Genomic DNA, 15,874 nt, shown 5'->3' on the forward strand with positions numbered 1-15,874 from the left:
TTTTTTTTTTTGGTCTTTTTGAGACAGGGTCTCCCTGTAGCCCCAGCTGTCCTGGAACTCACTGTGTAGACCAGGCTGGCCTTGACAAATCCACCTGCCTCTGCTTCCCGAGTGCTGGGATTAAAGGCATGCGCCACCACACCTGGCCCTTTATGCTCTTTCACAGTCAACTCTCCTCACCCTCCCCAGACCCCAAACATTTAGTTCACCATGTGCAGCAAGGTGAGTCATTGCAACAGAGATCAACTGGCCTACAACTTCTAAAATACATCCTATCTGGAACTTGCCAGGAAAAGTTTACTGACCCTTGACACAGGGCAGGGGAAGCCACTGGGAATCTTAAGGAAGGACCTTGAATCCAAAAGACAAGAAACTCTGGCATCATTTACAGCTGTGTGTCCCTGGGGAAGCCGCCCCACCTTCTGAGCCTCGGGTTTCCTTGTCTGTAAATGACAATATCAATGGTACCTGCCCTACCTGTATCATATGACCATCATGTGGATCAGATGACTTCAAAGATGTGCAAGTGGTTTGTGAACTTCAAATGCCTGCGTAAATGCTTAGTATCACTCACCTGAGAAGGCAGGTCACCATGGTGAGTCCATGGACGAGATGCGCCCTTTCCCCTGGGAATCCTCTATCGGGCCTTTGTGCCTATCATCTTTCTGCATGCTTCACCACTCCCTCCTGGCCTTTGGGTGGGGTTTCTTCAGGGCTTCCTCTTCCCGCTACTCCCCTCCCCCTCATTCTGGTCAGTTTCAGGTTGCTAGGGTAGCAGCCCCAATATGTGAGCCCCCATCATAGGTGGGGAGTGTTTTGCCATTTTATTGATTGCAAGATCTCACAGTGAATTTCATACAAAACCCCATGTGTATTAGTTATTTTTCATTTCGCAGTGATAAAATACCTGACAGCAGCAACTTAAGGAAAGAAGGGCTGATTGGCTTGTGGTTTCAGGGGATTTCAGTCCAGCATAGTGGGCATTTCTCAGAGGAGACGGGAGCTTCTGACAGGCAGGGCAGTGGACTGGAAAGCAGAGAGCTTGGGTCAGAATCAGGAGCACTTTGAAGCCCTGTCCCCAGTGACCCATTTCTGCAGCCTAGTGCCCACATGTCCTAAAGGTTCTATAACCTCCCTAAACAGCGCCATCAGCTGGGGACCAAGTATTCAAACATATGAACCCATAGGGGACCTTTCACATTCAAACTTTAACATATGTGTGACCACATCTGGGTGTTGAAAGGAGGCTCAAGGCGCTATGCTGTTTCCCAGCAGCAGGGGAACCCTGCTTTCGATCAGTAGTGCACTGAATTACCAGCTGGGGTTGCACTGGGCACTAGGCCTTGTTCTGAAAATTGGCAACTTCTGTTGAAAAGGAAATGTGGAAAAGGGGGTTAAAAAAAACAACAATGAATGACCTTCATTGCCCACTTGTGGTGCCTTTTAAAGGGCTTTGTGAGGTATACCTGCCTATCTCTGCCACAACTCTCATCCCTTTCTTGTTGTGACAGTCACCTAACCAACAAAAGCCTGCTGTTCACCCAGGAAGCCACCCAGGGACCCATAATCCCATCTTGACATAGAAATCTCCACAGAGACTAAAAGACAGCCTACCCCTGTCCCTCCCATAACGTCTACCTGACTTCCTGATCCCTGGGCTCAGATCTCTTGTCACCTCAGATGGAAAGACTCAGAAGCTCCTTCTCTCAGCTCTGAGCTCTTGAGCCCTGGTCTTGGCCTGTCTTTGCTTGCTTCCTTGGCTTGATGCTCTGCCTCTCTAGGAAATAGACACTGTTCCCAGAAGCTTTGATGCTTGCATCCCAGGCCTTCCTTATACTGACCCAGGGCACCTCTGAGTTGTTCCTCCTCAGCCAGTGTCAAGGAGGCCTGGCCCCATGTTCTTTTATCAATGGCATTTCCTCTACAATGTCCCTGACAGATGGCTCTCCACCCAACAGTATGACACACAGTAACTACTTACGCATCTCTAGGGATAGGAGATACACTCAGAGAACACCCCATTCCTTTGCTGTGATTTCTTGCTATTTGAAAATTTTTGAGGGCTAAAGTTGCCCTCATTATAATCTGACCCAGTGATACCAATTCTGCCTTCTGGAATGATCTCAGAACACTGCCACATTTTTTGAAAATGCTTCCCTGCTCCTCTTATCCTCCTGCTACACTGTACCTGCCTCTCTGTGGAGTCCTGCTGCCCCATCTGACAACCGGGTGCTTGGAAGTAGCCTTCAGAGCCTCCCCTGGGCCTCCATTACCTCGGTACCACAAGCTACAGTGCCCTGGCATCTTGCACCATTAAGAGGTGCTTTCTTGCCTCTGTGCAGGAACCCTAGAGAGGAGCTGAGAAAGGTTAGGAATCAAATCAATGCTCCAGAGGGTCTACGTGCCAGGAAGGAGACAACCAAGTTCAGGCAGGACCTCTGGAGTTAGAGGGTGATAAGAGTGAAATTAGTCAGCCTAGACCAAGATCGTCTTGATCCTTATAAATAGCATGACCAGAAGCTCTCCTGGGAAATGTGCCTTTTAACCCACTCCCCAGGCAGCCTGAGGTCCAAATTCCAAGCCAGCTCCTCATGAGCTCTCTGGGCCTGGCCTCTTCTGAAGGCCTTGGTTCCAGCTGCTGTCACACAGGGTCTTCTTGGTTAAGAAAAGGGAGGTAGACTCTTAACTGTTCCTCCTGGAGCCTTAAGTTGTGGACAAGTATTGGAGGATACCTCCCAACCAACTCTGGTGAGCTTTCTGAGTGAGGATTATAAAGAAAATATATCTTCTGCTTTGGATTCCATGTTCTCACCAATCAAGGACAAACTGCCAAGCACTGGGGAAGGGTGCTCTCTGTGTGTCCCCTTTAAGCTCAGTGGCACATTGTCTCTCCTGGATGATCCTGTGCCATAGGCAGTGCTGGAGGTGGGAAAGGGGTGGAGCTAGGTTTTTCTTTTTAATCCTTTACCCTCTACAACTTCTCTGGGTCTTCAAGTTTTAAGAAATTGGATTCAATGTACATTTCAACACATTGAATAGGTCCAGGACTGTACCAGGGAATGTGGAAGGGAGGGAGGGAGTGAAGAAGAGAGGAAGAGGTGGGGAGGAAGAAAGGAAGAATGAGCTGGGCGTGGTGGCGCATACTTTTGATCCCAGCACTTGGGAGACAGAGGCAGGTGGATCTCTTGAGTTCAAGGCCAGACTGGTCTACCTGTTGAGTTCCAGGCCAGCTGGGGCTACAGGGAGACCTTGCCTCAAAAAGACCAAAATAAATAAATAAAAATTTTTAAAAAAGAAAGGAAGAATGAAGCCCTGCACCCAGTTCTGGAGGAGCTTAGAGACTTTACCTTCAGGAAACAGCAGAAAGCACAAGGCAGCCCATGACAAAATTCAAAGTCATCAGCACAGTTGACAGCAGAGCTGGAGAATTCAGAGGACAAATACCTTTGGAGGCTAGAGGCAGAAGGCAGGGAAGGGTCTAGGGAGGAGGTAGACAGAAAAGCCTCAATTAGAACAGCTGCAGTTTTGGTTTTTTTTTTTTTTTGGTCTTTTTGAGACAGGGTCTCCCTGTAGCCCCAGATGACCTGGAACTCACTATGTAGACCAGGCTGGCCTTGAACTCACAGAGATCTGCCTTCCTCTGCCTCCCGAGTGCTGGGATTAAATGCGTGCAACACCATGGCCGGCTAGAACAGCTGTAGTTTTTAATCATCTTTGCAAATTGGGCATTACACATCTAATAGGAAGGGTTTGCTATATACAAAGTAGAAAGTCATGTAGGAAGGAAAGAGAGGAATTGTCTCAGCTCTCAGAATTGTTAGCAATAAAGAAAATCTAGAAGAGTTTCCTTGCCCCAACCACACATGTCATCCTCAGGCCTTTATCCCCTACCTTAAAGCAGACTCCAGATGGGGAGACCTAGTTAGGGCTCAGCATGCTGTCAAGTTTGTGTTAAACTTGCCCCCTTTGAGTCTATGACTGAGGCTGTGTTTGGGGTTATAGAGAATTTATTTTTCAGTGAATACAGCAAAGATACAGGAAGCAGATATGGGTCTTTAAGGAGGTAACTCCTAAACACGTTGTATTAGTCAGCGTTCTCCAGAGAAACAGAACCTGTAGAATGAATATATATGTATAGAGATTTATCAGCTTAGCTCACAGGATAGAGTCCGAGTAGTCCAACGATGGCTGCACCACACTGGAGAGGCTGAGAATCCGTAGTCGCTCAGTCCACGAGGCTGGATGTCTCAGTAGTCCCAATATGGCACTGAAGGTCTGACGAATTCCAAAAGATCAGCTAGTCTTCAGTCTATAGCAGCAAGACGAACTCACCAGTGAGAGAGAAGGCAAGCAGCAAGAAGCCAGGTGTTCTCCTCTGCCGTGGGCCTTTTATACCGGCTGCCATCAGAAGGTAACACCCACATTTAAGGTGTGTCTTCCAGCTTCAGGTGATCCAATCAAGAAGATCTCTCTCATTTCAGTTAATCCCAGATTGAGTCGACACCACATGTTTGCTGGCCACCATTGGTACCTCTAGACTTTGTATTTCCTGTGGCCTTTTTAACTTATATACAAATTTTATTTTCATCTGTAGAATCTAACTCCCCAATGAATTTCTACATTGTGATACAGTGTGAACAATGGACTAGAGAAGGTCATAGGGTAAGAGGAGCCATTTCAGTAGTCCAGCGAGGATACATTGGTAAAGTGTTGATTCAGAGTGACCCCTTGGGAAAATGTTAGTAGATGAAAACAGAAAGTCCCCACTATGTATGATTTATTTATTCCGAAGAGTTTAGTAATGACCTTTTGGAACCAATGTTGAGTGACTGCTTTGTTGCTCTATTATTGACAGTAATGATGACATAGATTTCTGGGGAGAAGGATGGGTTTGTATGGGGACCTGTGGCCTTCTCTTCTCAGGGCCCTAGTGAACCAAGATATTCTCTGTTTTTGTTCCCAGGTAACAAGTATGAAATCAAGGTGTACACTGGTGACATGATTGGTGCAGGGACAGATGCTGATGTCTTCATCAATATCTTTGGAGAGTATGGAGACACGGGTAATGGGTTTGAATCCTTTCCTCACAAGCCGTGCTCAGTACACCTTCTTGGGTGGGTTGTTTCTCACCGTCCCAGCAGAGGAAGGCAGCTTGAGTCCCCTTTTGGGCTTCTCTGTTGAGCATCACTCTGCTTGTGCTGTGATTTACTGTAGCCTGTCCTGGGAAGCAGAGTATCTATCTCATGTTATAAAATTTATGTATATAACTGGGCATGATGGTGTACACCTTTAATCCCAGCACTCAGGAGTCAGAGGCAGGCAAATTCTGTGAGATCAAGGCCAACCTAGTCTACATAGAGGTCTACATATAGTCCCAGGTTAGCTGGGACTATAGGGAGACCCTGTCTCAAAAATGAACAAACAAACAAGCAAAAAAGTAAATAAACAAAATTTATGTATATGTAATAGGCTTTCAAAACTATGTATGTGTGTGTGCATGTGTGGGTACATGATGAGTTTTTAGAATAAAATATGCCTAGGTTTGGGGTTTGATAAAATTGCCCTGCATTCTAGACTATGAATAAACCCAAATTCCACACTTCCAGGCAACTCATTCTCACTTAATTTCTATATCTTTGTAAGCTCTGTGATCATTTGAGCCCTACTTTGGGTTATGGGGGATTGTGGTCTGATTCAGTGCAGTGAAGTGAGACGAACCAGGATGGGACCGGGGGTAAATTATACCAGGCCTCACTGGTGAAGCCAGAGCTGAGTATAGACACAGCTGCAGGTGCTGGGAGGAAGTCCAGGTCAGCAGACTGAGGCAGATGACTCTCTCTCACTTCTGCTAATTTAGCAGAAAAACATAGTAGTCAGAAAAGTTACAGAGATGTAGAAATTTGGGATATAATATATTAAAGAATAAAAAATGTGTTGGTAAAGTTATAAGCAATAAAAAAGAACTCTGGGTATCAGAAATGAAGGGGAAACTCAAAACCAAGTAATAACTATGAATTGATGTTGTGGCTCTTAGAAGAAGGGAGCTTTCATGTTCAACTATCTAGAAGATCTTTATGCCCATTTAGGGCCAGAAAATGGGACCTAGTTCTGGAATGAGGCAAGGGATTTGAAATTAGAATTGCACAAGTCAAGAGCCCCAAGGGTTCCCAGGGACATCAGTGAAAAATAGACCAGGAAAATGTATGCTCATGGGTGTAGTAAACACCCCTTGCATGAGCTCTAAATTAAAAACAAAATGGCTAAAAAGTGATACCTTAGGCTTATCCTACATAGGGGCTTGAGGTCTGGTTTTACATTAGATGTGTGATTTGAGAGCTCCTTTTCCCACATACAGAATATTTGGTTCAAGCTGGGCTTGGTCACACCATGCCTTTAATCCCAGCACTTGGGAGGCAGATCTCTGTGAGTCTGAGGCCAGTCTGGTCTATACAGTGAGTTCCAGGCCAGCCAGGGGCACATAGTGAGACTGTCTCAAAAAACAAATGTTCCCCATAACCAGAAACAAACACAAACCAGAATATTTGGTTCATAGCAAATGAATCTCCATTCTAAGACTGCACAAGATTCCCACAGATGAAGGATTAGAAATGAGTTTATTTTCCCAAACTACAAACTAAGGACACCATCCACCATGACTAAAGCTTCAGTCAACATAATAGAATTAAATTCCTACGAATTTCAGATAATGGAGCAATATGAGAAAGCCTATAATTTAAATTGTTTAAACCTTTTAAAAACATTAAAAAAAAGAAAATAAGACACCATGGAAAACAGAGCATTTGGAAAAATAATCAACCCAAAATACAGGAAATGAAAATATGGCTACCAAAGATAAGTGCCTGGTAAGAGTTAAACAACACAAATTTAAAAGTTGAATAAAGAATTAAAGGTAAACTCTTAGTAGATGAGTTAAACAATACAACTAAAAATACATGAATGGAGGGGCTGGAGAGATGGCTCAGTGGTTAAGAACACGGTCTGTTCTTGCAGAGGAACTGGATTTAAATCCCAGCACCCACATGGCAGCTAGCAGCTGTCCATAACTCCAGTTTCAGGGGAATCCAGCAGCCTCTCTGTCTTCTGTGGGCATTGCATAACACGGGTGCACTTACATACATGTAGGCAATACACGCATACACATAAAAAAATAAAATTTAAAGAATAGTTGAATGGAGACTCCACGAACTATAAGATAGATATGAGCAACATCCTTAGATGTAGAAAAAGGGTTGGGGAGTAGATTCGAGAAGCTATGGGAGCAGAGGAAAGAATAGGTCTGATGGATGGTGAGTAGGAGTTTCAGAAATACAGGATATGGGGCATAGGCAAGAGAAAGTATTCAAAGATATAATGGCTGAAACTTTTTCAAGATCCAGCAGACGTGAATCTTCAGTTTAAAGTAGCAAAATGACTCATTGAACAGAACATATAAACAAATCTACAGTTAGATGCATTGTGGTAAAACTGAAAGCAAAGAGAAAGAGCCTAAAAGGAAGCAGATTTGGCAGATTGCTTTCTATAAAAATAACAGCTAGACTGATGGAAAATTCCCATCATTAATAAATAGAGGTCATAAATTTATGTAATCATATCTTCAATATTCTCAGTAAGAATATTTGTCAACCTATAATTCTATACTGAATGTTATCATTCCAGGGCAGGGGGACATTAACAAGCTTCCATCCCAGCAAAGAGAAACAGAGCTTACCTGTCCTCCATCCATGCTTAAACAACCATTAAAGGATGTACTTTAAGAAAAGGAGCTGAATATGGTGGTGCATGCCTTTAATCTCAGCACTTGGGAGGCAGGAGCAGGTAGATCTCTGAGTTGGAGGCCAGTTTAGTCTAAATAGCAAGTTCCAACTGGGGCTACAGGGAGACACTGTCTCAAAAAGGCAAAAAAAAAAAAAAAAAAAAAAAAAAAAAAAAAAAAAAGAGAAGAAAAGAAAAGGAAAGACAGGTGGTCACGGTCATGTTGGGGTGGCTCGTACCTGTGAAGTCCAGCACTTGGGAAGCTGAAGCAATAGGATCAGGAGTTTGAGGTGAGCCTGGGGTGCATAGTGAGTTCAAGGCCAGCTAGCTTGATTACAGAGTAACCATAGTAAGCCACGTCACACACACAAACACAGAAAAGTGAACAAAACCTGATAACTATGTAACTAATGTAGGCAGGCAGTGACTACAAAACAGAATAGTGACCAATACAAGGACAAAGGAAGTGTGGATCCAAAATATTTAAAATTAGAATTTGAGAAGGAAAGCAGATGATGAGCGAAAGCACAATGAAGCCGAAACCTGTCTCTCCACCTCCAGAAGAATAAGCAGCTGCAAACGTCAGTAAGTCAGGCATGAATATCAAAATTATAAAAGCAAGCACCAAAAGCAGAAATGTATAGCCCATAAATGAATAGAATGAATAAAAATGTCAGCACGACAGAAGCAAATGAGAGAGAAGCAGGAGAAAGCTTGACAAAAGCGAAAGTAAGTGCATCGATTACCACATAAATAGAAGGGGAAAAAACAGTTAAAAATAGATATTCTTGCCAGGCATGGTGTGCACACCTGTAATTCCAGTACTTTAGAAGGGGTGCAGGGGGGACTGGAGAGATGACTCAGTGGTTAAGAGCACTGGCTGCTCTCACAGAAGACCTAGGTTTGAATCCCAGCACCCACATGGCAGCTAACAACCATCTATAACTCCAGTTCCAGGGGATTCAATGGATGCCTTCTTCTGACCTTTGTGGGCATTGCATGACACAGGTACACTTACATACATGCAGGCAATACACTCATACACATAAAAATAGTAAATATTTTTTTTTAAATAAGAGGTGCCAGAGAATTGTGAGTTTGAGGCCAGTTTGGGCTAGTTACATGACCTTGTTTCAAAAAAAGGTACTCTCATATTAGATGAAAAGATAAAAAATAATATAGCTTAAAAATAGGATATAAAAGATTTGAGAATAAATAGGGCCGGATGAAATGTTCCAGGAAAACGTCAACAAGGAGAGAAGCTGGCACAGCTCTATTCACCCATTAAATCAACATTTAGGTGAACTACACTGTCAGAAATAAAGGTGTGCTAGACAACACAAGATTAGCGATGAAGAGAGTAACACAACAACTCTGAACTTGTATAAATTTAACAACACATTCCCAGATATGTGAAGCAACAACATAATTATTGGTGTAACTTAATGCATAATCATGTGTGAGGTTTCTTAATGTGGCACTCTCAGTAATTAATAACACCAAATGGATAAAAAGTTTATATGAGTGCTGAATATTGGTGCCTCTAGTCTTTGCACTGGCTGTGGTCTTGGTAAGTTAAATACAAATTTTATTTTCATCTGTAAAATCTAATCTTCCCAATGAGCTTCTACATTGTGACACAGAGTAGAAATGGACCAGAGAAGGTGATGTTGGAGGCATTTTATTAAGCTGATAAGCTTGACTTAATGGAAGTTTGCACAAGACATTTTTTTTTTTGTCTTTTTTGAGACAGGGTCTCCTTGTAGCCCCAGCTGTCCTGGAACTCACTATGTAGACCAGGCTGGCCTCGAACTCACAAAGATCTGCCTGCCTCTGCCTCCCAAGTGCTGGGATTAAAGGTGTGCACCACTGGCCCTTGACATTTTTTTTTTCATGCACATACTGACTAGATACAAAATCACAATGCAAATCCTAACAAATTCAAACGAATCAATAACTCGGGCACTATTCTTTGATTATAATGTATTAAAATTAGAAGAAAATCCAACTTCCCAATTCACGTAGAAATTTAAAAAGCACATTTCTAAGTAATTAATCAATGAAAGAAGAAATAATATGAATAATCTGCTAGGCTGTTCTTCTCCTCCTCCTCCTCCTGCTCTTTCTCTCCCCCCCTTCTGCCTCCTCATCTGGAACAGACTCTGTTGGGGAATTCAAAGTACTGAACAGGTGTATAAGTGTCTAGTATCCAACCCGTGTTAGGTTGTCTGAAAAGGAAGCTGCTGGGCAGAATGGTAGACTTTGGAAAGGGCCAAAAAGGCAGGGCTGGGGACAGTCTTCAAGCTGCATTAACAAGAAGCATTCACCTCTTTTCTGGTGCTGGGGTCTCCAGAATCTTGGCAGCCAATTCTCTTTTTCTGTTAGCATTCATGCCTGGGAGAGCACAACCAAGCAGCTGGGGTCCAAGCCTGTCACTGCACTTCATAGTCTGAACATTCATCTCAGCATCCTAGAAGCATTGATTGTCTCAAGGACTTGCAGACGCCAGTTTCCAGAGAGATGTATAATCACTAAAGCAATTAAACCAGCAATTAAAAATCACCCAGGACTTCAGACCCATAGATTGCTTAGGCAAAATCTACCAAATATTTAAGAAATAGTTACTCTCCATCTTATACAAATTATTTCAAAGAACAGAGAAAGAGGTAATGCATGCTAGCTTATTTTATGAATTTTGATGAAAATATGAGGCAGGTACAATTAACAGAGAAATGTATAGATTAGATTCAATAATTTTAAAAAGGACCAAAAGGCCAGGTTTGGTGGCACATGCCACCACTTTAATCCCAGCAGAGGTAGGTGGATCTTTGTGAGTTCGAGACCAGCCTAGTCTATATAGTGAGTTCCAGGCCAGCTGGGGCTACAGGGAGACTCTGTCTTAAAATGACCAAAAAAAAAAAAGGCCCCAAATCCTAAATAAAATACCAGCACACTAAATTTGTAAGTAGATATATTGATAAATGATAAGCATTTCCTGCTCTATGACATTTATTCCAAGAATTAAATAATGAGTTAACGTTAGTCTGCCTATTCATTTAATTTATCACAATAGCATATTAAAGAAGAAAAAGTAGAATTATCTCAGATATATTTTGGCTGATCATGATTTGTATTCATCACAGTGCTGGAAGTCCTAATTTTGGAAAAAAATGACAAGAGAAAGAAATAAAAGCTCTAAAGACAAAGTGAAGAAATAAACTTTCTTTTCTTTTGTCTTTTTCCCATCTCCCTTTTTCTTTTCTTCCCTCTCTTTGTTCTCTCTCCCCATTCTTCTCTCTCCCTCCCTCCCTCCCTCTCTCCTTCCCTCCCTCCCTCCCCACCCCTTTCTTCGAGTCTTTTGATATAACAATGATTCTCCTGCCTTAGCCTTCTGAATTCAGGGGTTATAGGTATGTGCCACTACACGCAATTAGCAAACTTTCATTTTCATAAGAAATAGCATCTATTAAATCCAGGAGAATTAAAAAACCAGCAGGCCCATGGGACTTGAGAGATGGCTCAGCGGTTAAGAGCACTGACTGCTCTTGCAGAAGACCCAGGTTTGATTCCCAGCACCCACATGGCGGCTACTAACCGTCCTTAACTCCAGCTCCAGGGGAATCTGAAGTCCTCTTCTGACCTCTGCGGAATTGCACAGCACGGGTGCACTCACATACATGCAGGCAATACACTCATACACATAAAAAAAAAAAACCCCACCAGTCCCAATGAAAGAGAAAGTTTCATAAAGGAAGTAGTTTCAAACTTAATGAGCAAAAGTTACTAAAACAACAAGCAATTTAAGCATTTAGCATAAAAATATACTATTTAATTAGAAATTAGGTAGTACTATGCACTGCATGATATGTGCACTCAGCAGCTCCTTCCTGCTGGTGTGCTCAAAGAACAGTGCAATAAAAATTCACTGTCTGGCATCATTGGTTTTCTTGGCTTTGGTGCCTATTAAACTTGGTAGTTCTATTGATATAGGTGCATATTAAAAAATAAAAAGAAATTAGATAGTACCTAAGACTGAGTCTAAAGAAAGAACTTTCTGGGAAATATAACTTTATTGAAGGATATACACGAATACACGAATAAATGGAGAAATGTGTTTATGGACGAGAAAGGACCCAAACTTACTAAGGTGTCAGTTTTTCCCAGTTCTTTTATGTGGTTATAGTCAAATTTCCAAAAGACAATATCTGAAGCTTAGGCCACTAATAAAATTCATGTATAACCCTAAAGAACTAAATATTGACAAGATAATTTTGAAAATGAAAATGGCATGAATAGAGCTGGTGAGGTGGCTTGACAGGTAAAGGCTTGCTACCAAGATGGATGAGCTGAGTTCAACCCCTGGGACCTACATGGTAGAAGGAGAGAACCAACTCCTGCAAGCTGTCCTCTGACCTCCACATGTACTATAACATGCACCCCTCCACACACACACACACACACACACAAAAATGTAATGTAGGGGCTGGAGAGATGGCTCGGTGGTCAAGAGTGCTACTGCTCTGTCAGAGGACCTGCATTTGGTTCCCAGCACCTATAATCACCACCTATAACTCCAGTTCTAGTGGATCAGTACCCTCATCTGACTGGTACCCAGGCTCTTGCATGTGTGGTACTCATAAATGCATGTGGGCTCACACACATGCATATCAAATATGAAAATAAATAAATCTTCAAAACAAAAATAGTGTGGCACTAGAAGAAGGATAAACAAAATAGACCAATGGAACAGAAGAATCTGGAAACATGCTATAAATGGCATTATAAACTATAAATCAGAGGGAAAAGATGAGATGTTTAATTAGTGGTGTTTGAACAATTGTCTAACCACTTGAGAATAGATAAAATTAGATCCTTACCTTTCACTATGCACAAAAATAGCTTCCAGATGGGCTAGAGACTTAAATGTGAAAGTATTTATTTTTCTATTCTTACTTTAGATGTGGAATTTCTTAAGCAATTTACCTAAAGCACAAAAACCCAAGGGAAAATATTGATAAATTCTATTAAAACAAGAGAAATGTCTGCATGATAAAAATACAATAGTCTAAGGAAAGATAAAATAAAAATGCAATAAAAGATATGAACATAAAAATTACAGAGACACATAGCCTAGTAACATATAATATCTATTTACAAATCATATGGTCAGTCTCTCTAAAAAGAGAGAAAAAAGTAAGGAAATGCACATTAAAACCACAATGAGATACCACTCTATACTGAGTAAAAATTTAAAAATACAAATGTTAATGATTATGGGAATGGAAATCCCCATACACTGCTGGGGGGGATTAACATGGTATAAGTAGTTTGGAGGGCAGTTTTACCTGACAAGCTGAAGTTGAGCATACACCAAGCCAACAGCTCTACCTGCAGATGTTGGAGCATCTCTTACAAACATGCAGAGGCAAGGCTATTTCAGTGCTTTTTACAACAGCACAAGTCAGAAACAGCTCAAATATACATCAAGAGAAAGCAGAGGCTGTGGTGCCTCTCTTTCTGGGTGGCTCTGCTAGGGCAGCTGGATGAACGAACTAGTTACTGGTGTCCACAGGGGTTCTCCAAAGCTTGATGTTAACTGAAAGACACAGCTTCCACAAAGACCTGTGGTAACAGAGCAACTCCAGCAAAAGTGGCCCTGCCTCAGGGCCTGCTGGGCTTAAGGCTGTCCTATGTACTAGGTATGTAGGAATACAGCAGACCTCACAGCCATCCTGTGACACAGGCCCTGTTTCCAGCCCCACTGTGCAGATGAAGGATTGAGGTAGTGAGATGGGCACTATGCTGTCGTTTATGTAGAAATTGGGAACAAGCAGAAGTAGCCTATCTCCCTTAGGGATGCATACATGTGAAAAGGATTCCTGGGAATGTACAGGGAGATGAGGAAGGGTATAGGAGGCAGAGATGAACAGTGAGGCCTTAGATATATCTACTGGGTTTTGTTTTCTTAAAAAAGGATTATTGGGACTGGAGAGATGGCTCAGTGGTTAAGAGCACTCACTTCTCTTGCAGAGGACCTGGGTTCAATTCCTAGCACCCACACAGCAGCTAACAACTGTCTGTAACTCCCAGTTCCAGGGGATCCAACACCCTCTTCTGACCTCCTCAGGCATTGCACAACATGGATGCACTTATATACATGCAGGCAATAAACTCATATATATAAAAATCACAAATGAAATATTTTTAAGTGAAAGATCTGAAACAAAGGAGACAAAATGTTTGCATCTGTTACACTTCTCACATCTGGGTGGTGGGTACATGAATATGCAGAATTATTTTCTATATTTCTGGATGTTACAATGTACATTTACTAAAGAAAGAACACAGGAAGTTTTAAACAAAAAGTTGATGCCTTGATGGGGTTAGAAGGACTAATATAACATGTACATGCAAAATCATGGAAATGTGGTAATTCAGAACTGCAAAGCAGAAAAACAAATTAAACTTTGTGTTCATTGCTTATATGACTTTGGGCAAATTATTTAACTTTCTAAGTCTCAGCTCCTTCATTTGCAAGACTGAGTTAATAGTACCTCCTTGGATTGTGGCAAGGGGCAAGGGAAAAAGATCTCTGTTAAATAGCAAGCAGCATCTACTGGCAGTTACTAGCACTGCTTCCAGAAGAGTGAGCTAAGGGGGCCAGCTTCCCAGCTGCAGCCCCTACATCAGCTACCATGGTCAGTGCTCTAGGACCAGCAAACCAGACATAACAAGGCAAGTCTTGGGGTAGAGATACAAATCAGTTCACAGGGATAAAAACTGCAGACTAAGGCTGAAATCCGAAAGCCCATTATGAGACCTGGGTACCAGCTACACGTGAGACAAACTGGAACTTTCCAGAGGCTGGAGGGATGTAAGGAGCCCTTAGATCCCAACAGGGAGCCGTCCTTGACTTTGCAGGATCTCTTTCAGTGGGTGGACCATTAAGGCTCGGTGCTGGTTCTTTCTTCTCTTCTGGTCTTTTTGTGACTTTCTTGCTTCTGTGCATTCAGGGGAGCGTAGGCTGGAAAATGAAAAGGACAACTTTGAAAGGGGAGCTGAAGACAAGTTCACATTGGATGCCCTGGATTTGGGACAGCTAATGAAGATCAATGTGGGCCATAATAACAAGGGGGGATCTGCAGGTTGGTTCCTGTCCAAGGTAGGTTCAGTCTTTGGACAAGTGGGGAATGGGAGGGAAACTTCTGGCTCTTCAGAGACCTATAACCTAGCTTAACTTCCCTCTCTAAGTCTGTCTCCCTCTATTCTGTTACCTAAGTCTACTGACCATACCTGCTGCTCCCTTAGTGGCCTCAAAGACTTTGACCTTGATAAAACTTTTCTAGAATCCTAGATCAGGATTAGACCCCAGTCAGGGTCTAACTATCTTTTAAGGCTCTACCATGAAGCTCCTGACTCTGGACTATAGAGCCTGTCCTTTGGGATACCCAGTTGCTTATGTGTGTATAGTTCCCCTCATCTGAACAGAATAGACCCCTAGTCAATCAAGCTGTGTAAAGGTGTGGCAGTTACTCTGGTATTGAGGAGGGACAGCAGTTCAGTCATAACTGTTATTCCATATCAACCTAAATGCATTGACTCTAAGTTCTCTCCATGTATTCACTAGGATGCTCTGAGTCTGTGTGGGAAGAAGTAAGGGCTGTGTAGCCCAGGATGATTTGATATGTCTGTGGCCCATCTGGGAAGGATAAGATATAAATCACTCCTATTTGGTAGCTTCATCTTTTTCTCCCCCTTTTTCTGGGGTATCTTATCCTAATTGACCTTTAGGTCAAATCACAGTAACTTGCCTGTGATTTGCTGTATCTCTGCAGCCACAGAATATAGCTGGCTTTACCACAGACAGGCCTCTTCCCTGGGCTCAGTCTCACCTACAAGGGCTCATCAACCCATTTCCCTCTCAACTCTCAGAAGACCAGCTTTGCTGGTGGGCTTGTTGTTAGGTGGAGAATATTCCTCCCAGAGATAATGTCTCTTCCTTTTAATGAGGTCATATTCTCTCTCTCTCTCTCTCTCTCTCTCTCTCTCTCTCTCTCTCTCTCTCTCTCTCCCCACACACACACACAGTGTGTAATTCCCC

General features: G+C 42.5%; 1 protein-coding gene and 1 non-coding gene across 2 annotated transcripts in view; both read left to right on the plus strand.

Moving 5' to 3' along the window:
* Window positions 1–15,874, plus strand: part of Loxhd1 (lipoxygenase homology domains 1) — a gene marked incomplete in the record, with an annotated part of 174,362 nt that overhangs the window by 28,310 nt on the left and 130,178 nt on the right. Inside the window, 2 exon segments of the mRNA XM_017796306.1 lie at window positions 4,964–5,062; window positions 14,787–14,935. Of these exon segments, the coding sequence (XP_017651795.1) occupies window positions 4,964–5,062; window positions 14,787–14,935 (248 nt within the window).
* Window positions 11,626–11,765, plus strand: LOC115068943. The gene has a single exon (XR_003848282.1). It is a non-coding gene; the product is annotated as a small nucleolar RNA SNORA8 (small nucleolar RNA).

The sequence above is a fragment of the Nannospalax galili genome, unplaced genomic scaffold, assembly GCF_000622305.1.
Source record: "Nannospalax galili isolate Female #2095 unplaced genomic scaffold, S.galili_v1.0 scaffold169, whole genome shotgun sequence".
NCBI lineage: Eukaryota > Metazoa > Chordata > Mammalia > Rodentia > Spalacidae > Nannospalax > Nannospalax galili.